General features: G+C 55.2%; 1 protein-coding gene across 1 annotated transcript in view; it reads left to right on the forward strand.

Annotated features, from left to right (window-relative positions):
• The first annotated feature begins 1,287 nt into the window (after positions 1–1,287).
• PAX7 (paired box 7) overlaps positions 1,288–20,662 on the forward strand; it is a 71,050-nt gene continuing 51,675 nt past the window's right edge. The window contains exons 1-5 of the mRNA XM_077788249.1: positions 1,288–1,581; positions 1,757–1,959; positions 4,533–4,768; positions 5,312–5,441; positions 7,975–8,103. Coding sequence (XP_077644375.1) covers positions 1,875–1,959; positions 4,533–4,768; positions 5,312–5,441; positions 7,975–8,103 — 580 coding nt within the window. The 5' untranslated portion in view covers positions 1,288–1,581; positions 1,757–1,874. The remainder of the gene's footprint in view (positions 1,582–1,756; positions 1,960–4,532; positions 4,769–5,311; positions 5,442–7,974; positions 8,104–20,662) is intronic.

Below are 20,662 nucleotides of genomic sequence, written 5' to 3' on the forward strand. Positions count from 1 at the left end.
CCGGTTTTCGGTCCGGTTTTTGGGCCGATTTTCGGTCCGATTTTTGGTCCGGTTTTGGGGCCGATTTTCGGTCCGATTTTCGGTCCGGTTTTTGGGCCGATTTTGGGGTCGGTTTTCGGTCCGGTTTTCGGTCCGGTTTTCGGTCCGATTTTCGGTCCGGTTTTCGGTCCGGGTTTGGGGCCGGGTTTGGGGAGGGGGCCTGCCCTCCGGGCGGGTTTTTGGGGAGGGGGCGGCGGAGGCGGCGGGGCCGGGTCCCTCTCGCAGCTGCGAACAAAAGGCAGCGCCGGCGCCGGCGTCACGTCCCGCTGCGCGCTCCTTCCCCAGCCCCGCAGCTTTTGGGGAAAACCGGGAATTCCGAGCCCGCCCCGTCATTAACGCCGCTGTTAATTAATGAGGGCGGCCTCTGCGATGGGCAAGGTGTGGGGGCGCTGAGCCCGTCCCAAAATCGACCCCACGGGTCGGGGTGAGCCTTTCCCACCCCGCCAGGGAGGGATGGGAAAAGGGGGAAAAGCGGCTCCAAACTCGAGTGGGCTTCTTGGGGGGCATTTAATTAATCAGTTTATTTATTTATGGCGTTTATTTCTTGTTATTCCATTTATTTCTTATTTCATTTGGGTTTCTTTTAAAGTTCTCACAATATTAAAAAAAAAATTGAATTTTAAACTTTTAATCGCTACTTTAATTTTGCTCGTTTTCATTGTCACGAATTTGAAGTTATTTAAAATTTTTTTTAATTATTTTTTTTTCAATCTTATTTTGCCTCCATTATTTTTTTAAAACTTGCATTATTTTATTTTATTTCATTTTTCAATCCACGCCGCAATTCCCCCCACCCCGAGCCGGTCTCAACACATGCCCCGCCCGCTTTTTCCCTCCTGGAATCTTCTTAGGGGGGAAAAAAACCCTAAAAAATTCCAGAAAAAAAAACCACCAAAAATAATCCCATAAACACCCACAACCCCGCAAATGTTGATTTTTTTTCCTGCTGTGTTTCACCCCAAATCTTTCCCACCCGCTCGAGGGACACCCCAGCTTTCCACGAGGCGGCTGAGAATGAGCAAAAAACATCTCAAAAAAATGAAAAAACCTCTGGGAAGGAGCGCGGGGCTCCGCTCCCATTGGTGCCGGGGCCGGGCGCAGATCCCCCTTCCCATCAAAGAAAGGAGCCGGAGCCTATCAGAGCCCGCCCGTCCTTCCCACCGCCCCAACTTCCCCGCCGGAGCAACTTCAGCCTCCTCCTCCTCCTCCTCCTCCTCCTCCTCCTCCTCCTCCTCCTCCTCCTCCTCCTCCTCCTCCAGCGCTGCCACAACCGCGCCGCGAGGAGGAAGAACCGCAGCGCACGGAGCGAATCCGGGGGGCCGCGGCTCCCCCCGCTCTGCCCCCCGAACCAGCCCTAAACCAGCCCTTAACCAGCCCTAAACCAGCCCTAAACCAGCCCTAAACCAGCCCTAAACCAGCCCCGAGCCAGCCCCAAGCCCAGCCCAGCTCCCAGGCAACTTTGGCTGTGCCTGCTCCTCCCGGTGACATTCCAGCGGAGCGGCCGCTCGGGACACAACCCCCAAACTTTCCCGGGAATTTCTGGTGGGTGATCCCCCCTCTATCCCCACCCTTTTCATCCCGAGCGTTGCAGCGTTTGGATTTTTCCGCTGATTTTTTGTTTTTTTCGAATCGTTGTCGGGTTTTTTTTTTTTTTTTAATTTAAATTTTTTTTTTTTTTCCGCGCTCGGAGCCCCAGATTTTCTCCCTTGTTTTGCAGCCGCTGCAAGGGCTGGGAAGGTCGGAGGAGGCGGCCCCGCAGCTCTCCCGGTTGTGCCCGGTGTTGCCCCCAGCCCCGGTCCGTACCGGAGCCCCTCGGCCGCCGCCGCCCCCCGACCATGGCAGCGCTGCCCGGGACGGTGCCGCGGATGATGCGCCCGGCGCCGGGGCAGAACTACCCCCGCACCGGCTTCCCGCTGGAAGGTAGGTCTGGAAAACCGGGAGAAGCGCCCGGGGAGGGCTGGGGCTGGAAAAACGCCGCTCCTTCCCTCCGGAATAATCCTGGGGGGTTAGGTCTGGAAAAGCGCCGCTTCATCCCTAAAAACGCCGCTCCTTCCCTCCGGAATAATCCTGGGGTGGTTGGTCTGGAAAAGCGCCGCTTCATCCCTAAAAATGCCGTTCTTTCCCTCCGGAATAATCCTGGGGGGTTAGGTCTGGAAAAGCACCACTCCATCCCTAAAAATGCCGTTCCTTCCCTCTGGAATAACTTGGGTGGGGGGTTAGGGCTGGAAAAGAGCCGCTCCATCCCTAAAAACGCTGCTCCATCCCTAAAAGCCATGCTCCATCCCTCTGGAATAACCAGGGTGGGTTTTAGGTCTGGAAAAGCGCCGCTCCATCCCTAAAAACGCCGCTCCTTCCCTCTGGAATAACCTGGGGGAGTTTAGGTCAGGAAAAGCCTCTCTCCATCCCTCTGGAATTAACCTGGGGGGAGTTTAGGTCTGGAAAAGAGCAGCTCCATTCCTCTGGAATAACCTGGGCAGGGGGTTTAGGAATGGAAAAGCGCCTCTCCATCCCTCTGGAATAACCAGGGTGGAAGTTTAGGTCTGGAAAAGAGCCGCTGCATCCCTAAAAACGCTGCTCCGTCCCTCTGGAATAACCTGGGGTGGGTTTTAGGTGTGGAAAAGTCCCGCTCCATCCCTAAAAGCCCGCTCCATCCCTCTGGAATCGCCCGCGGGGCCCTTGGGGCCGGGCTGCGGCTGAGCTCCGCTCCTGGGGGGGTTCCCGAAATTCTCCCAACTTCTCACCCCGCGTACTCGGCCCCTTCCCGCCGCGCTCGCCGCCAATTCCCGGGATTTGCTTTGCTGTTTTCCCGTGTTTCCAACATTCCCGGGTATCCCGCGATGGTTTTGGGGAAGATTCTCCTGCTTTTGGGGGGGGGTTTTGTTGGAATTTTTTTTTTTTTCTGGCGGGTTGGTTTTTTAACGACCCGACAATTTCACCTCCGCGCCAAAGCGGCGGGGGGAAAAAAACGAACAAACTGATGGGATTTAACTTTTCGGAGGGGAAAAATAGGAATAAAAACCTTGATCCGGGGGAGCAGCGGGAAGCCGGGATGATGTCCTTGGCCGGGACTCGGGAGCTGTCACCTCGCCGAGTGTCACCCATCCTCCCTCCGCCGTGCCTTTGTCACACACGTTCCCAAAAAAAAAAAAAAAAAAAAAAAAAAAAAAAAAAAAAAAAAAAAGAGAGAGAGATAAAAAAAGCAAATTTCTAGCCGGGACCCCTCTGGCCGCATTTATTAAAAGCGGGGAAAATTTCATCCCGCCCGTGCTCAAGTGGCGAATCGCAAACCCGCGGAAAACCACGCAGGCTGCAAAACACACAGGGCGCGGGGATTTGCTGAAGTGCTTTTCTGTAGCAAATGAAGTAAAACAGACGGCAAGGGAAAGGATCAAAGGATTACAACAATATTTGCACAACATGACTGGGAATAATGAAAGGAGAGAGCGGCCGGCGCTTTTAGCGGCTCTTGAATGTAAAATTGGCCACTCGAGTGTTATCTGTCGATAATGATACATCCAGGGAGCGCCGGCCAAAGTGACTCGGAATTAGCGGTGCATGATTCTCGCTAAATCGCCAGGCAATTTCTGGAATCGACTTTTCTTTGTAGCGAGAGAAGGGAGGGGGAGAAAAAAAATTATATATATAATAATAATAAAAAACCCCTAAAAATCCGCCCCCCTCGCCTCGCCTGGCGCTCGCCCCCTCCAGCCTCGCGCAAATTACCCAGCTGAGTTCTGCCCCCTCCCCTCCTTTTTCGCTTTAATTTCCAGCCTGTGAAATCGTATTAATCTGCGAGATCTGCCGCGCGAGGTGTTCGATAAATTGGGGAGGGGGCGGAGGAGCCGCCGCTGCCCCCGCGCCCGCAGAGGCGGCGGCGAAGCGGCCGCGGGGTAAAATCCCCTCCGAACGCAGCCCAAAAAAAACCCCCAAAACCGCCCCAAAAAAATCTCCCCGAGGGTGTTTCAGGGGTGATTTCCAAAAGTTTGTTTGAAAGCGAAGCTCCGTAAATGGAGGCGAGGTTTTTTTTGGGGGAGAAAGGGGAAGTTTTGGGAGCGTTTTGTTGTGCGGGTTTGGATCTCCTCGCGGTTTAAACGCCTGGAAGGGTTTCAGAGCAAGGTGCGAAATCCCAAATCCGGACGAATTTCCAGGCATGGACACGCCGGGGGTGTCTCGGGGACGGGCGCGCCTCTCGGGGTGGGGGGATTTTTAATTTTCCCACTTTCCGTGGGAAAACCTCACGCGTGGCGCCGGGATAAACAAACACCGGGATGGATAAATAAACAGCGGGATAAATAATAAATAAACACCGGGATAAACACGGAGCGCGGGGCACGGGCGACACTTTCCCCCTTCTTTCCAACCTCCAAATCCCGGGGGAGAAGCGGGAGGTGCGGGGAAGGACACGCTGGATTTTCCTCTGTATTTTAACTTTTCCCCGTGGGTTTTTTTTTGGGTTTTTTTTGGGGGGATTTTCCCCGCTCTGTCCCTCGCAGTGTCCACGCCGCTGGGCCAGGGCAGGGTGAACCAGCTCGGAGGGGTTTTCATCAACGGGCGCCCGCTGCCCAACCACATCCGCCACAAGATCGTGGAGATGGCGCACCACGGCATCCGGCCCTGCGTGATCTCCCGGCAGCTGCGCGTCTCCCACGGCTGCGTCTCCAAAATCCTCTGCCGCTACCAAGAAACGGGATCCATCCGGCCCGGGGCTATCGGCGGCAGCAAGCCCAGGGTGAGTGCGCTGCGGGCACCGCGTCCCCGAAAATCCGCCTCTTTTGGGGGGGGGCAAAAAGTTTTCCCGGCGTTATTTTATTTTTTTTTTAAATGTTTTGATAAAATTGAGATTTTTGGCCTCCTCGAGCTGGAGGTGCCGAATGGGTTCAAGCGGGTTTTTTGGGTTTTTTTGTGGCTCCCACGTGCAACAAGTGGCGCGCGTTGGAGCGATGCCGGCGGGATGTGGGCAGCGGGAAATCCGGGAGGTTTTGGGAATAAGAAATGCCATAAACACCCCAAAAAAGTGTCCCCTGCACCGCCTGCCCGGAGCTCAGCTTAATCCCACCCTGCCGTCTCCCCTGGCCCCCAGACACCCCGTTTTTAGGATTTGGGGGAGCGGGGCCTTTTCCCAGCTTTATTTCCCTCTTTTCCACCCCAAACCCCGCAGCCCGGCCGGGCAGGGCAGGGCTGCGCTGCTTCTTTTGAATTAAAAGCGCTTTTCCCCTGCTCTCCGTCCCTTCCTCCCCGCGGGGACATCCCCGGCGCCGCTTGGGCACAAAAGCAGGTCGCGACTCCCGACGTGGAGAAGAAAATCGAGGAATACAAGCGGGAGAACCCCGGGATGTTCAGCTGGGAGATCCGGGACCGGCTGCTCAAGGACGGCCACTGCGACCGCAGCACGGTGCCCTCAGGTGAGAAGGCAGCTTGGCCACACTCCCCGGGCTGCGGGGAATGCTTGTCCCGCGGGAAAGGATTCCCAAAATCTTCCAAAATCCCTCCTGGCTCTGCTCGGGTGGAGGGGGGAAGTCAGCCCCCGAGCAAAGGCCGGGATTGGCGGCGATTTGTGCCCCGCTGGCTGCAAACATGAAGCCAAACCAAGACTTTTCCCAGCTTTTCCCGGTTCCGTGGGAAGCCGGGGATGCTGGGGCAGGGGGAGACCCCCAGAGGCTCCCCCCAAATCCAGGGGGAAAGGGGGAAATTGGGAAAGGGGAGCTGGCTTTGTCCCGCTGGGATTGGCGCTGTGCGGGCTGCAGAGCAACGTCCCCATGGGGTGGAGATCCCGAGGGATCCGGAGATCCAGGAGATCCTGAGGGATTTCAGAGATCCAGGAGATCCTGAGGGATTCAGAAGCCCAGGAGATCCCGAGGGATTCAGAGACTCTGGAGATCCCGAGGGATCCAGAGGCCAGGAGATCCTGAGGGATTTCAGAGATCCAGGAGATCCTGAGGGATTCAGAGACCCGGGAGATCCCGAGGGATTCAGAGATCCAGGAGATCCTGAGGGATTCAGAGATCCAGGAGATCCCGAGGGATTCAGAGATCCAGGAGATCCTGAGGGATTCAGAGATCCAGGAGATCCCGAGGGATTCAGAAGCCAGGAGATTCAGAGTCCCCGAGGGATCTGGGGATCCATCAAACTCGGAGATCCAGGAGATCACAAGACATTCAGAGATCCATGAGATTCAGATATTCAGGAGATCCAGAGGCCCAGGAGATCCTGAGGGATTCAGAGATCCAGGAGATCCCAAGGGCTTCAGAAGCCCAGGAGATCCTGAGGGACCTGGAGATCGATGAGATTCAGAGATCCAGGAGATCCCAAGACATTGAGAGATCCATGAGATTCAGATATCCATGAGACCCCTGGACGTCCATTAGATCCGTGGATCCAGAGATCCACGAGGTCCTGAGATCCACTGGATTCATGGATCCATGAGATCCCGAAAGATCCCGAGATCCAGGAGCTCGGCCTGCAGGGACGGTTTTGGGGTCCGGGGTCCCTGCGGGGCTCTGAGGTCCCTGAAGGTTTTGGGGTGGCTCAGAGCAGGCCCGGAGCTCCATCCCAGCTTGGGAGCTGGGGGAATTTGGGAATTCTGGGGTGACGGAGCATGGGGATGGCTCATCCCAGAACTTCGGGACATGCCAGTGGATCCCACTGTGGGAAATTTGGGAATTATGGGGTGACGGAGCGTGGGGATGGCTCATCCCAGAACTTCGGGACATGCCAGTGGATCCCACTGTGGGAAATTTGGGAATTATGGGGTGACAGAGCCCGTGGTGATGGCTCATCCCAGAACTTTGGGCCATGCCAGAGGATCCTGCTGTGGGATAGGGAGCTGGGGGGGGAATTTGGGAATTGTGGGGTGACGGAGCACATGGGGATGGCTCATCCCAGGATTTTGGGCCATGCCAGAGGATCCTGCTGTGGGGAATTTGGGAATTGTGGGGCGATAGAGCCTGTGGGGATGGCTCATCCCGGGATTTTGGGCCACGCCAGCAGAGCCCGCTGTGGGAATTTGGGAATTCTGGGGTGATGGAGCCCGTGGTGATGGCTCATCCCAGAACTTCGGGACATGGGGGTGCCAGCGGATCCCACTATGGGAACGTTGGGAATTGTGGGGTGGTGGAGCACATGGTGATGGCTCATCCTGGGATTTTGGGATATGCCAGCGGAGCCCGCTGCGGGGAATTTGGGAATTGTGGGGTGACGGAGCACATGGTGGTGGCTCATCCTGGGATTTTGGGCCATGCCAGCAGATCCCGCTGTGGGGAATTTGGGAATTGTGGGGTGACGGAGCCCGTGGGGATGGCTCATGCCGGGATTTTAGGACATGGGGGTGCCAGCAGATCCCGCTGTGGGGAATTTGGGAATTGCGGGGTGATGCATGGGGATGGCTCATGCGGGACTTTGGGCCACGCCAGCGGAGCCCACTGTGGGGAATTTGGGAATTGTGGGGCGACAGAGCCCATGGGGATGGCTCATGCCGGGACTTTGGGCCACGCCAGAGGATCCCGCTGTGGGGAATTTGGGAATTCTGGGGTGACGCATGGGGATGGCTCATGCCGGGATTTTGGGCCATGCCAGCAGATCCCACTGTGGGGAATTTGGGAATTCTGGGGTGACGCATGGGGATGGCTCATGCCGGGATTTTGGGCCATGCCAGCAGATCCCACTGTGGGGAATTTGGGAATTGCGGGGTGATGCATGGGGATGGCTCATGCCGGGATTTTGGGCCACACCAGCAGATCCCGCTGTGGGGAATTTGGGAATTGCGGGGTGACGGAGCCCGTGGGGATGGCTCATGCGGGATTTTGGGCCACGCCAGCGGAGCCCGCTGCGGGAGCCCCGGGGCTCGGCAGGATCCTGCCCGCGGGAGGGGAGCGGCGCTCCCGGCGCTTTCCCCGCAGCTTATACTCGCCTTTCTGCCTTTGCCTGCGCGAGGTTTAGTGAGTTCGATTAGCCGCGTGCTCCGCATCAAATTCGGCAAGAAGGAGGAGGACGAGGACTGCGACAAGAAGGAGGAGGACGGCGACAAGAAGGCCAAGCACAGCATCGACGGCATCCTGGGCGACAAAGGTACCGCGCGTGGGGGGACAGCGGGGACACGCCGCGGGTGGCTCCGGAGCCGCCGAGTTTGGCTCTTCCCAAAAAAAAATTAAAAATAAAAAAAATTCCCTGCAGGGAGCGGGGCTGCCAGGAGGAGGAAGAGCTGTCGGCGCTTTGCTCGGGATCAATTATCCATAAAAAAGAAAAAAAAAAAAAAAAAGGGCCGGGAATGGCCGGAGGGGGGGAGAGGCACCTCGGAGGCCGTAAATGAATTTGTTAAACAGATTTTCGCCTAAGTGGTCCCCTGGAACCGGGGCTGACAGGTGACCGATGGCGCCGATCAATATCAATTAGGGACGAGGGGACACGGGGAGGAGGGGGATCCCCGGAGTGGTGCTGCACCCCGCAATTATCCTGGGAAAAATTACCCAGGGAAAGCGATCCAGGGGAAATGATCCAGGGAAAACGATCCCGGCGCAGGCTCCGAGCCAGGCCGCTGGTGGCGGGGCTCCGTTATCGCCTCCCAAACGCGGCGTTTCCCTCCCGCTGCCAGGAAAATCCCAAATTTTCCCAGCTGGGAATGCGGGGGGTGGGAACTGGAATGGCGGTTCCAAAAATCCAAAAATAAAATAAAAAAAAAAAGTGGAATTTTGAGGGCGCATCCGTGAGATCCGGCAGGGTGAAAGGGGCAGTTGGAGCAGCTCGGTTCGGGCACAAAATGAGAGCATTTTTTGGGGGAAAACGGTGATTTTTTGGAGAAAAAGGTGATTTTTGGGGGAAAACGGCTATTTTTGGGGGAAAACGGTGATTTTGGAAGTCCCGGGCAGAGGGGAGTTGGGATTTTCCGGTTTTCTCCCGAATTGCTGCAAAGCGAGGACGGGCTGGGCTTGAGCCGGAGTTGGGATTTTGGGGGATTTGTGGCATCGCCGCTCCCAAATTTCTCCCAGTTTGGGACACGTGGGGGGAATTTTGAGGCAGAAAAGGCTCCCCCGAGCCCCCATCACGGGAGTTGGAAATGAAGGTGACAAAAAGGATTTTACTTTTTTTTTTTTAAGGATCCTATCCTTTTTTTTTTTTTTTTTTTCCCCTTCTTTTCCCAACCTTGAGGATGAACTTCACTTACAAAGACCTTGGAGTCTATTGAAGCTTTATAAGGAAAAGATTCCTGACCACAAAAGCAAACAGAAAAAAAAAAAAAAAGAATAGGAAAAAAGAAAGAAAAAGGGAAAGAAAAAAAAAAAAAAGAAAGGGGGGTAAAGGGGGGAAAAACCCGAGGCTGCCTTAAAAACGGAGTAAAGGGATGGGGGAGGGAGGGCGCGTCCATTCTCATTCAAAATTCCGCGAGGAGGAGAAAAAACTTTTGGACAAAGGGCCGAGCACGGGAAGAAAGGGAGATAAATTATTCAAAACTCCCTGCTGTTAGATAGTTTTGTAATATTATCGCAGCGGCTGCTGCAGAAAGGGCGAGCCGTTGGACGCTGCAAAATGTTGCTGTGATTTGGGAGAGGGGCGATGCTCATTTGTAAATCGGGGCCTTTGTGTCCTCCAGAAGCTCCCCCCGCGCTCGCCTTTTCGGGGTGTTTTTAATTTTATTCGAGGGAGGGAAAGGAGATTTTTTTTTTTTTTTTTTTGGGGGGGGGTTTAAGTTGTGTTTTCAACCAGGCTCGCCGCTCGGAAAAAAATATCTTTTATTTTTGAAAGCGCCGGGTTGGTTGTTTTTATTTGATTTTATTTTATTTTGTTTTGTTTTTCCTCCGCGCGTCCTCAAAAGAACAGGGAGGGGGAAAAAAAAAATTAAAAAAAAATAAGAATGAAGGAGCGGGGAGCTTTTTATCCCCGATTAGCACGCAAGGAGTGCGTGTCAAGAGGCAAAACAAAACGCTCCCTTCTGCCTTCATGGGTGAGGCCGCGGACAAATGAAACACGAGCCCCCGTTCCGGGATGAAAGGGGGCTAATTTGGGCAAATTCCCGCGGCCGGAGCCTGTGGAGCGCCGCGCTCCCTCCGAGCGCGCCCAGCCCCCGGCCCCGCGCAAAAAATCCCCATTTTTGCCCCAATTTCCTGCCGTTCATGGCCGCGCCGAGGAGAAATCCCCCCGAGAAAAATCGCGTGGGTTCGGGGATTTTTTGGGGTCCATAAGGAGCGTCCCAAATTCCGAATTTGCCGCTGCCCCGGCGGATTTGAACGCCTGGGAAAGTTTTAATGGCACCAATTAAGATAATTGATGAGCCCGCTTGTAAAGCAGTGGAGGGCGGCGGCTGCGCGCTGGGAAACGCAGCAGCTACTGCACGGGAAAAAAACGCAATTTCTGCACGAAAAAAATCAAATTTCTGCGCCAAAAAACCGCATTTCTGCTCGGGAAAAATACTAATTTCTGCTCGGGAAAAAAACTAATTTCTGCTCGGGAAAAAAAACACATTTCTGATTGGGAAAAAACCTAATTTCTGCTCGGGGAAAAACCGCGTTTCTGCTCGGGAAAAAAACTAATTTCTGCTCGGGAAAAACCGCGTTTCTGCTCGAAAAAACCGCAATTTCTGCCGGAAAACACCGCGATTTACATCCCTCAATTAAAATCTCCTCAGAGCTGCTTCTCCCTCCGCCCAATTCTCATTTCCAGGTGGCTCCCACCAAAACAAACCGGCTTGAGGGAAGGAGGAGAGGGGGGCTGATTTAAAAAAAATGTTTTCATTTTTTTTTTCTCCATTTCTGCGCCCAACGCGACTTCTCCCTGCGAGAGCTGCGGGGAGAAAGGGGCGAAAAAAAAAAAAAAAAAAACTTTGTTTTGCTTGTTTAAATTTTTTTTTAAATTTTTTTATTTTTAATCTTTTTTTTTTTATTATTTTTTTCCGCTGCCAAGCGGGTTCTCCTCGCGGGGAGCCGGGGGAAGACAGCCCTAAATGCTCTCTCTTTTTAAGTGGGAAAGAAAGCTTCCACCCTGCGCCTGTTTCTTTCTATCGTCTGCTTGGCATTTAATAATGTTAAGACTTATTAGAGCTGGTAATGAAAACTGTGGCTGTTGAATAGGGAGCTGTGTTGGAGAAGGGTGTAATAGCTCCAAGGCATGCTAAGAAATGTATTTATCCCCAATCAGTACTCACTCTCTGAGTTCCCAGCACAAACGTTAAGTTGAAGGGTTTTAAGGCAGATTAAATTGAGCCTTTATTTCTTTGCACTTTCATCTTTAAACGGCTCACTCCAGCTAGCCCTGGGCGGATATTCATGAGGCTTCACTTTGGGGTTTTTTTTTTATTTTCTTTTTTTAATATATGTTTATTTATATATATATATCTCCTTGTTAAGAGCGAGTTGTTGTTACTGTTGATTATTATTATTATTATAATTATTATTTGGGGTTGTGGTTATTTATTAGGGAGGGCAGGCGCCGCTCTCCCCATCGCGGGGGGGAATTTGGGCACCCCCAAATTTTGGGTTGGGGAGGGGGCGGGGGGAGTCGAGTGACACCAAAGGCGGGGGGTCCCCGGAGTGTCCCCCCAAACCCGGGCCTGCCCCCCCGGAGCCCCGCGGGGTGCGGGGGATGCTCGCAGGGACAGCCGGGTTTGATTTTTGGGGTGAAAACACGGATTTTTTAGGGAATCTTCCCCCCTCTCCTCCGCACTCCGCTAAGTGTGTGCTCTCGGCTGGTTTTGGGGGAACAGCGGGATCGGGGTTCCGATTTTGGGGAAACAGCGGGATTTGGATCCCAATTTTGGGGGAACTTCAGGATCAGGGTGCCGATTGTGGGGGAAAGGCGGGATCGGGGTTCCAATTTTGGGGGAACAGTGGAATCGTGGCTCTGATTTTTGGGGAACAGCGGGATCGGGGTTCCGATTTTGGGGGAAAGGCAAGATAGGGATTCTAATTTGGGGGAACAGCGAGATCGGGGTTCCAATTTTGAGGAGCAGCAGGATCGGGATTCCAATTCTGGGGAAAGGCAGGATAGGGATTCCAGTTTTGGGGGAACAGTGGAATCGTGGCTCCGATTTTTGGGGAACAGCGGGATCGGGGTTCCGATTTTGGGGGACCAGCGGGGTCATGTTTACAATTTTGGGGGAACAGCGGGATAGGGATTCCAATTTTGGGGGAACAGCGGGATCAGGATTACAATTTTGGGGGGACAGCAGGTCGTGGCTGTGATTTTGGGGAAAAGGCAGGATCGTGGTTCCAATTTTGGGGAACAGCGGGATAGGGATTCTAATTTTGGGGGAACAGCGGGGTCGTGGCTCCGATTTTGGGGAACAGCGGGGTCATGGCTCCGATTTTGGGGGAACAGCGGGGTCGTGGCTCCGATTTGGGGGGAACAGCGGGATCGTGGCTCCAATTTTGGGGGAACAGCGGGGTCATGGCTCCGATTTTGGGTGAACAGCGGGGTCATGGCTCCGATTTTGGGGGAAAGGCAGCATCCTGGCTCCGATTTTGGGGGAACAGCAGCATCGGGGTTCAGATTTGGGGGGAAAGGCGGCATCCTGGCTCCGATTTTGGGGGAACAGCAGCATCGGGGTTCCGATTTTGGGCAAGAAGCGGCGGGCCCGGGGTTCCCGGGGCTGCGGACGGTGCGGGAGGGGGACAGGGACAATTCCAGCCGGGAGCTGCCAGCGCCGCTCCCGCCCGGATTTTGGGGATCCGCAGCGAGCGGGGGAAGGTTCGGAGGGTCCCGGCCGCTCTGAGGGAGCTCGGGGGGACCCCCGGAGCCGGGCCGGGGCTTTGTTCCGCGGGGAGCGGGGCTGCGGGGCCGATTGATCGGCGAACAATCGGCGCGGGATAAAACCAACAGGCGGCTCCTCGGTAAATGTGTGTTTAGAGGCGCGGGGGGGCGGCCAGCAGACACTTCATCAAATCAAGGGATTACCAAAGGTTGGCAATCTAATCAAACAGAGCCCAGGCGGGATTTGTGAGTGTTGCGAGCGGGATCAGCTCTAATAATGGGGGGCAGGAGAAGAGATAGGGAGGTGTCAAGCAATTCATTGGCTTTAGGCTGAGTTATTCCGTGCATATTTCAGGCCGAGAGGAGAAGGGAAGAGAGGGAAAGAGGAATAAAAAAGAGGAAAAAAAAAAAAAACCACGCAGGGAGAAGGGAGAGGGAGGAGGGGGGGCTGGATGCGGGCGCACACGGAGCTTACATGTCACAAAAAAAGCTGAGACAAATGAGGTACAACAATAAACACAGATAACAATTACAAAGGCAAACAGTGGCTTTTGGGAACGGGAACCTGGGCTACATAAACAAAGTCGGCAAATGTTGGCGAGATAAAACTCCTGCCTAAATCGAGTGTGACGGGGAGGAGAGGGGAGAGGAGGCGAGATAAGGCTGGAGAGGGGAATAAACGGGAATCATCGAACACGAGGCGTTGCAAAAAACAAACTTGAGACAAGGATGCGGCGAGCGGGGCTCGCCGGTGCGGCAGCGAGAGGAGGAACAGCGGGGAGATGTTGCAGAGCCGGGGCTCGGTCGGGCTTGGGGGGTTTTTCTTTTTTCCCTTTTCCCCCTCTTTTTTGGGGGGAGAAGAAAAGGATCCATCCTGGAGCGGGGGGAAAGGGAGGGAAGGTCAGAGGCAGGTGGGGGAGCCCCGGCGGGGAGGGGAAACGCTTTGCTGTAGAATTTTGGAGGTGATTTCATCACCCGGGGCGGGGAGGAAGCAAATTTGGGGCGAAGGGGGGAGATGGAGCCGCGATAGAGCCGCGCAGGAAGGAAGAGGGGAGGGCTCGCCCTAATCCCAAATTTGGGCCCTAATTGGGCCGGCAGGGGTGGATGGAGGCAGGAGAGGCTGAGAGGGGAACCCGCGATCCAGGGGCTGCTGCAAACAGACAGATCTCCCCCCAAAAAAAACCCCAAAAACCCCGCTTTTAACCCCAAATCATCTCAAGGAGCAGCCGCAGGCCGCGCTGGGTCTCGCTCTCCCGTGGAGGATTTTTCCAAGCGGGAATTGCGCGCGGGAGAGGGAGAGACGCGTCTGCAGCGTGGTTAAAGGAATTAGATATTTACCAGTTTGAAATAAGCCTGGGTATGGAAAAAAAAAAAGGGAAAAAAAGGGGAGGGGGGAGAGAGAGAGAGCGAAGATGAGACGGGAGAACACTTCAAACGAATTCATCATCTGGAGTGGCGAAGGGGAGATTTAGAGACAGTATTGGGAAGTTATTTAGATATTAATAACATATTTTCCTGAGGCGTCAGGAGTGCCTCCATACGCACTTTTCCCTCGCAGCTATTTGGCTGGGTGAAATATGGGAGACCCAAATGTTGGGGAGAGATAACACAATCAGCCGAGCCCTGGTCCTGCGACTGCATCGCGGCGTTAAACCCGGATTAACCTCCCCTTCCTCCCCCTCCCCCGCCGCCGTTTCACACCCTCCCTCCCCACTCCCCAAATTCCACCCCCACGAGAAGCTTTTCCCAAATTTTTTCAGGGGAATTTCCGCGGCGGGGTTTTAAAGCGCACATAACAGCGGGGAGGGACTCGGCATTAGGGTGAAGGATCTTTGGGAAAATTGCGTTTGCCACAAAAGAGAGAGAAAAAAAATTAAAAATTAAAAAAGCGAATCAAGGCCCCTCTGCAGACCTGGCTTTGCGGATATTCCGTATTTATGGGCATTATTCTTAAAAAGGAGTGGGGGGGAAAAGCCCGTTTCAATCAGCTGCCGCTTCCCTCTCCTCTTCCCCACGCGGTTTCAGTCGCCTTTTAAATGGATTTGATTTTATTTTTTATTCAACCCGAACTTCAGCCCCGTCTGGGGTTTCTGAGGGGCGAGGAGATGCTGAGAGGGTCCGGAAAGGATCCGAGCGGGGCAGCGCCGAGGGGGCAGGACAGGGACCAGACCCCCGAACTGGGTTTTGGGGGGCTCCTGCTCCCCTCCTCACCCCTGATCCCAGGAAAAAGCAGGAATGGAGGAGTTGGGAAGCGCAGGTGCAGCTCCGGGAGGGAGCTTGGGATGGGGATGCGGCTTTGCCGGGGAGAGGGAGGGTCGGGGGATCCCCCTCCCCAAAACCCCTCCTGCTCCTCCTCCTCCTCCTCCTCCTCCTCACTCCCGGCTCATCCCGAGGCTGGCGCTCGGCGGGGCCGCGCCACAAAAGGAGCTGGATGTCACTAATGCCACTTTATAAAGACATTTGTCACCCGCAGTTGGGGACGAGCGGGGAAGGAAGGGCCGGGGGGCGCGGGGAGGGCGGGAGCCGCCAGCGGAGCGGGCTCGGAGAGGGGCAGGGGGTGGTGGAGAGGATGGTGATGGTGATGGTGATGATGGTGATGGTGGTGGTGGTGGTGGTGGTGGTGGCGATACTCTGCGGGATGACCCGTGCACTTGAACGGCCCTCGGGGCTGTGGGGAAGGACAGGGGGGCTTGGAGCACCTCGGGTTGGGGATGGAAATTCCTCGGAAAGGGTTTGGAGCTCCTCGGAGAGGGTTTGGAACTCTTTGGAGAGGGTTTGGAACTTCTTGAAAGGGGATGGGGCTCCTCGGAGAGGGTTTGGAACTCTTTGGAGAGGGTTTGGAACTTCTTGAAAGGGGATGGGGCTCCTCGGAGAGGGTTTGGAACTCTTTGGAGAGGGTTTGGAACTTCTTGAAAGGGGCTTGAAGCTCCTCGGAGAGGGTTTGGAACTTCTCGAAAGGGGCTTGGAGCTCCTCAGAGAGGGTTTGGAACTTCTCAAAAGGGGCTTAGAGCTCCTCGGACGGGGTTTGGAACTTCTCGAAAGGGGTTTGGAGCTCCTCAGAGAGGATTTGGAACTTCTCAAAAGGGGATGGGGCTCCTCGGAGAGGGTTTGGAACCTCTCGAAAGGGGTTTGGAGCTCCTCGGAGAGGGTTTGGAACCTCTCGAAAGGGGATGGGGCTCCTCAGAGAGGATTTGGAACTTCTCGAAAGGGGCTTGGAGCTCCTCGGAGAGGGTTTGGAACTCTTTGGGGGGAGCTGTGTCCCCTTGGAAGGGGTTTGGAGCTCCTCAGGAAAGGGTTTGGAGCTCCTCAAAAGTGGCTTGGAGCTCTTCAGAGGGGGTTTGGAGCTCCTCGAGGAGGGTTTGGAGCTCTTTGGGGAGAGTTTGGAGCTCCTCGGGGAGAGTTGGAACTCCTTGTGGGGAGCTGCATCCCCTTGGAACTCCTCGGGGAGGGTTTGGAGCTCCTCGGGCCAGGTTTGGAGCTCCAAGGGGTGGGTTTGGAGCTCCTCGGGGTAGTTTGGAGTTCCTCAGGGAGGGTTTGAGATCCTCGAGCAGAGTTTGGAGCTCCCTGGGGAGAGTTTGGATCTCCTCGGGGAGGGTTGGAGCTCCTCGGAGAGAGTTTGGAGTTCCTCGGGGAGGGTTGGAGCTCCTCAGAGTAGTTTGGAGCTCCCTGGGGAGAGTTTGGAGCTCCTCAGGGTAGTCTGGAGTTCCTCAGAGAGAGTTTGGAGCTCCTCGGAGAGGGTTTGAGCTCCTTGAGCAGGGTTTGGAGCTCCTCAGGCTGGGTTTGGAGCTCCTCAGGGTAGTTTGGAGCTCCTCGGAGAGGGTTTGGAGCCCCTTGAGCAGGGTTCGGAGCTTCCTGGGGAGGGTTTGGAGCTCCTTGGGGAGGGCTGGAGCTCCTCAGGGAGAGTTTGGAGCTCCAAGGGGTGGGTTTGGAGCTCCTCGGGGAGGGCTGGAGCTCCTCAGGCCGGGTTTGGAGCTCCTCAGGGAGAGTTTGGAGCTCCAAGGGGTGGGTTTGGAGCTCCTCGGGGAGGGCTGGAGCTCCTCAGGCCGAGTTTGGAGCTCCTCAGGGAGAGTTTGGAGCTCCTCGGTAGTTTGGAGCTCCTCGGGGAGGGCTGGAGCTCCTCAGGGAGAGTTTGGAGCTCCTCAGGGAGAGTTTGGAGCTCCAAGGGGTGGGTTTGGAGCTCCTCGGGGAGGGCTGGAGCTCCTCAGGGAGAGTTTGGAGCTCCTCGGGGAGGGCTGGAGCTCCTCAGGGTAGTTTGGAGCTCCTCAGGGAGAGTTTGGAGCTCCTCAGGGAGAGTTTGGAGCTCCTCGGGGAGGGCTGGAGCTCCTCAGGGAGAGTTTGGAGCTCCTCAGGGAGAGTTTGGAGCTCCAAGGGGTGGGTTTGGAGCTCCTCAGGGAGGGCTGGAAGACCTCGGGGGGAGCTGCAGCCCCTCGGGACGCTCCGGTGAGGGGAGAGCGAGCGGGGCTGAGAGCAGAATTCCAGCGGGGAGGGAACGGCGAGGTGGGCGAGGGCGGTGGGAATGAGGGGCTGCCCACAAAGCTCAGCGGCCGCGGCTCCAGCGGGACTGCGAGAGGTGAGGCCGCGCTTCCCGCTGGGCTGGCTCCAGGAACGGGAATGGGAATGGGAATGGGAATGGGAACAGGAGAGGGAATGGGAATGGGAATGGGAACAGGAATGGGAGAGGGAATGGGAATGGGAACGGGAGCGGGAATGGGAATGGAAATGGGAATGGGAGTGAGAGCAGGAACGGAGTGGGAATGGGAATGGGAATGGGAATGGGAATGGGAATGGGAGTGGGAGTGGGAGAGGGAGCAGGAACGGGAATGGGAATGGGAGTGGGAGTGGGAGTGGGAGAGGGAGCAGGAACGGGAATGGAATGGGAATGGGAATGGTAATGGGAATGGGAACGAGAACGAGAACGGGAAAGGGAACGAGAATGAGAACAGGAACGGGAATGGGAACGAAAACAGAAATGAGAGCAGGAGCAGGAACAGGAGCGGGAACAGGAACAGGAACAGGAATGGGAGTGGGAACAGGAATGGGAGCAGGAATGGGAGCAGGAGCGACTCTGGGAACAGGAGCAGGAATGGGAGTGGGAGCAGCTCTGGGAATGGGAGTGGGATCGGGAACAGGAGCGGGAAGAGGAGTGGGAATGTGAGAGGGAGTGGGAATGGGAACGAGAATGGGAACAGGAGCGGGAGCGGGAATGGGAATGGGAACGGGAATGGAAGCGGGAATGGGAACACAGCAGGAACGGCAGCAGGAGGAATGGGAATGGGAACGGGAATGGGAACAGGAATGGGAACAGGAGCGAGAGCAGGAATGGGAACAGGAATGGAAGCGGGAATGGGAACGGCAGCGGGAACGGCAGCAGCAGGAATGGGAATGGGAGCAGCTCTGGTAGCGGCCATGGGCCGCAGGGGCAGCTCCTCCCTTGGGAACAGGACTGGGAATAGCGCTGGGGTAGCATTGGGATAGCACTGGGAATAGGATTGGGATAGAATTGGGATAGCACTGGGAATAGGATTGGGATAACACTGGGAATAGGATTGGGATAACACTGGGATAGCTCTGGGAATAGGATTGGAATGACATTGGGACAGCATTGCGATATCGTGTGAAATAGCATTGGGATAGCATTGGAATAGGACTGGGATAGCACTGGGATATCATTGGGAAGAGCATTGGGATAGCACTGGGAATAGGACTGGGATGTAACTGGAATATAACTGGGATAGCACTGGGAACAGCATTGGGATAGAATTGGGGTAACGTTGGGATAGGATTGGGAATAGCGTTGGGATAGCATTGGGAATAGGATTGGCAGAGCCCTGGAATATCATTGGGATAGCATTGGGAATAGGATTGGGATATAATTGGGATATAACTGGGATAGCATTGGGATAGCAGTAGGATAGTACTGAGAATAGTACTGGGATAGCACTGGGATATCACTGGGATAGCATTGGGATAACAATGGGATAACTTTGGGAATAGGATCAGGATATAACTGGAATATAACTGGGATAGCATTGGGAATAGCAGTGGGATAGCACTGAGAATAGGATCGGGATAGAATTGAGATATCATTGGGAATAGTGTTGGGATAACATTGGGAATAGGATTGGGAATAGCGTTGGTGTAGCATTGGGAATAGGATTGGCAGAGCCCTGGATTATCATTGGGATAGCATTGGGAAGAGCATTGGGATATCACTGGGATAGCGTTGGGAATGGCAGTGGGATAGCACTGAAAATAGGATCGAGATAGCACTGGGATATCATTGGGAATAGTGTTGGGATAACATTGGGAATAGGATTGGGAATAGCGTTGGGATAGCATTGGGAATAGCAGTGGGATAACATTGGGAATAGGATCGGGATACAACTGGGATATAACTAGGATAGCATTGGGAGTAGTAGTGGGATAGCAATGGGATAATGTTGGGAATAGGATCGGGATATAACTGGAATATAACTGGGATAGCATTGGGAATAGCAGTGGGATAGCACTGAGAATAGGATCGGGATAACACTGGGATATCATTGGGAATAGTGTTGGGATAGCACTGGGAATAGGATTGGCAGAGCCCTGGAATATCATTGGGATAGCATTGGGAATAGTGTTGGGATAGCACTGGGAATAGGATTGGCATAGCACTGGAATATCATTGGGATAGCATTGGGAAGAGCACTGGGATATGACTGGGATAGCGTTGGGAATGGCAGTGGGAATAGCAGTGCTGTACAACTCAGCATTGGGATAGCACTGGGATAGAATTGGGAATAGCGTTAGGAACAGTGTTGGGATAGCGTTTGGGATGTCATTTGAGATATCGTTTGGGATATAACTTGGAATATGACTTGGGATGTCATTTGGGATGTCATTTGGGATGTCATTTGGGATGTCATTTGGGATGTCGTTTGGAATTCCTGTGTCTCTGGTTCTCTGGGGCGGGGCAGGGCGGGGACATGTGGGGCTCGCTGGTCCATGAATTTTTGATCATGAACCACCCGGAGCTTTTGGGCTCGTGGAGGGTTTTTTGGGAGCGTGGCTTTTCCCAGGGAAACGTTGGGAAAGAATTCCCGGGAAGGGAGCGGCCCGGCCTGGCCCGGCCCGGGGCTCCTCCGCCGCCCCCGCGCCCGCAGCGACCCCGGGGGTTCGGGGAGCCGAGGGAAAACTGGGGTCCCATGGGGCAGAACGGGGGTGTCCCTGCCCCATAGGGGTGTCCCTGCCCCATTGGGAGTGTCTCCTGCCCCATTGGGAGTGTCTCCTGCCCCATTGGGAGTGTCCCCTGCCCCATAGGGGTGTCCCTGTCCATGGGGAGTGTCCCCTCCCCATAGAGGTGTCCCCTCCCCATAGAGGTGTCCCCTGCCCCATTGAGATGTCCCCTCCCCACTGGGAGTGTCCCCTGCCCCACAGAAGTGTCCTCTGCCCCATAGAGATGTCCCCTGCCCCACAGAGGTGTCCTCTGCCCCATAGAGATGTCCCCTGCCCCATAGAGGTGTCCCCTCCCCTATAGAAGTGTCCCCTGCCCTATAGAGATGTCCCCTGCCCCACAGAGGTGTCTCCTGCCCCATAGAAGTGTCCCCTGCCCCACAGAGGTGTCCCCTGCCCCATAGGGAAAGCGGCGTCCCCTGTCCCTGTCCTGCCCCATAGAGAGATGTCCCCCGCCCCATGTTGGGGTGTCCTGTACCCTATAGAGGGCTGTGCCCTGTTCCACAGAGAGACGAGTGCCCGGCCCCATATGGGCTGTGCCCTGCCCCATAGAGAGAAGAGTGCCCTGCCCCATATGGGCTGTGCCCTGCCCCATAGAGAGTGCCCGGCCCCATATGGGCTGTGCCCTGCCCCACAGAGAGAAGAGTGCCCTGCCCCATATGGGCTGTGCCCTGCCCCATAGAGAGTGCCCGGCCCCATATGGGCTGTGCCCTGCCCCATAGAGAGAAGAGTG

Source organism: Lonchura striata, chromosome 24 (genome assembly GCF_046129695.1).
Source record: "Lonchura striata isolate bLonStr1 chromosome 24, bLonStr1.mat, whole genome shotgun sequence".
NCBI classification, from domain to species: domain Eukaryota; kingdom Metazoa; phylum Chordata; class Aves; order Passeriformes; family Estrildidae; genus Lonchura; species Lonchura striata.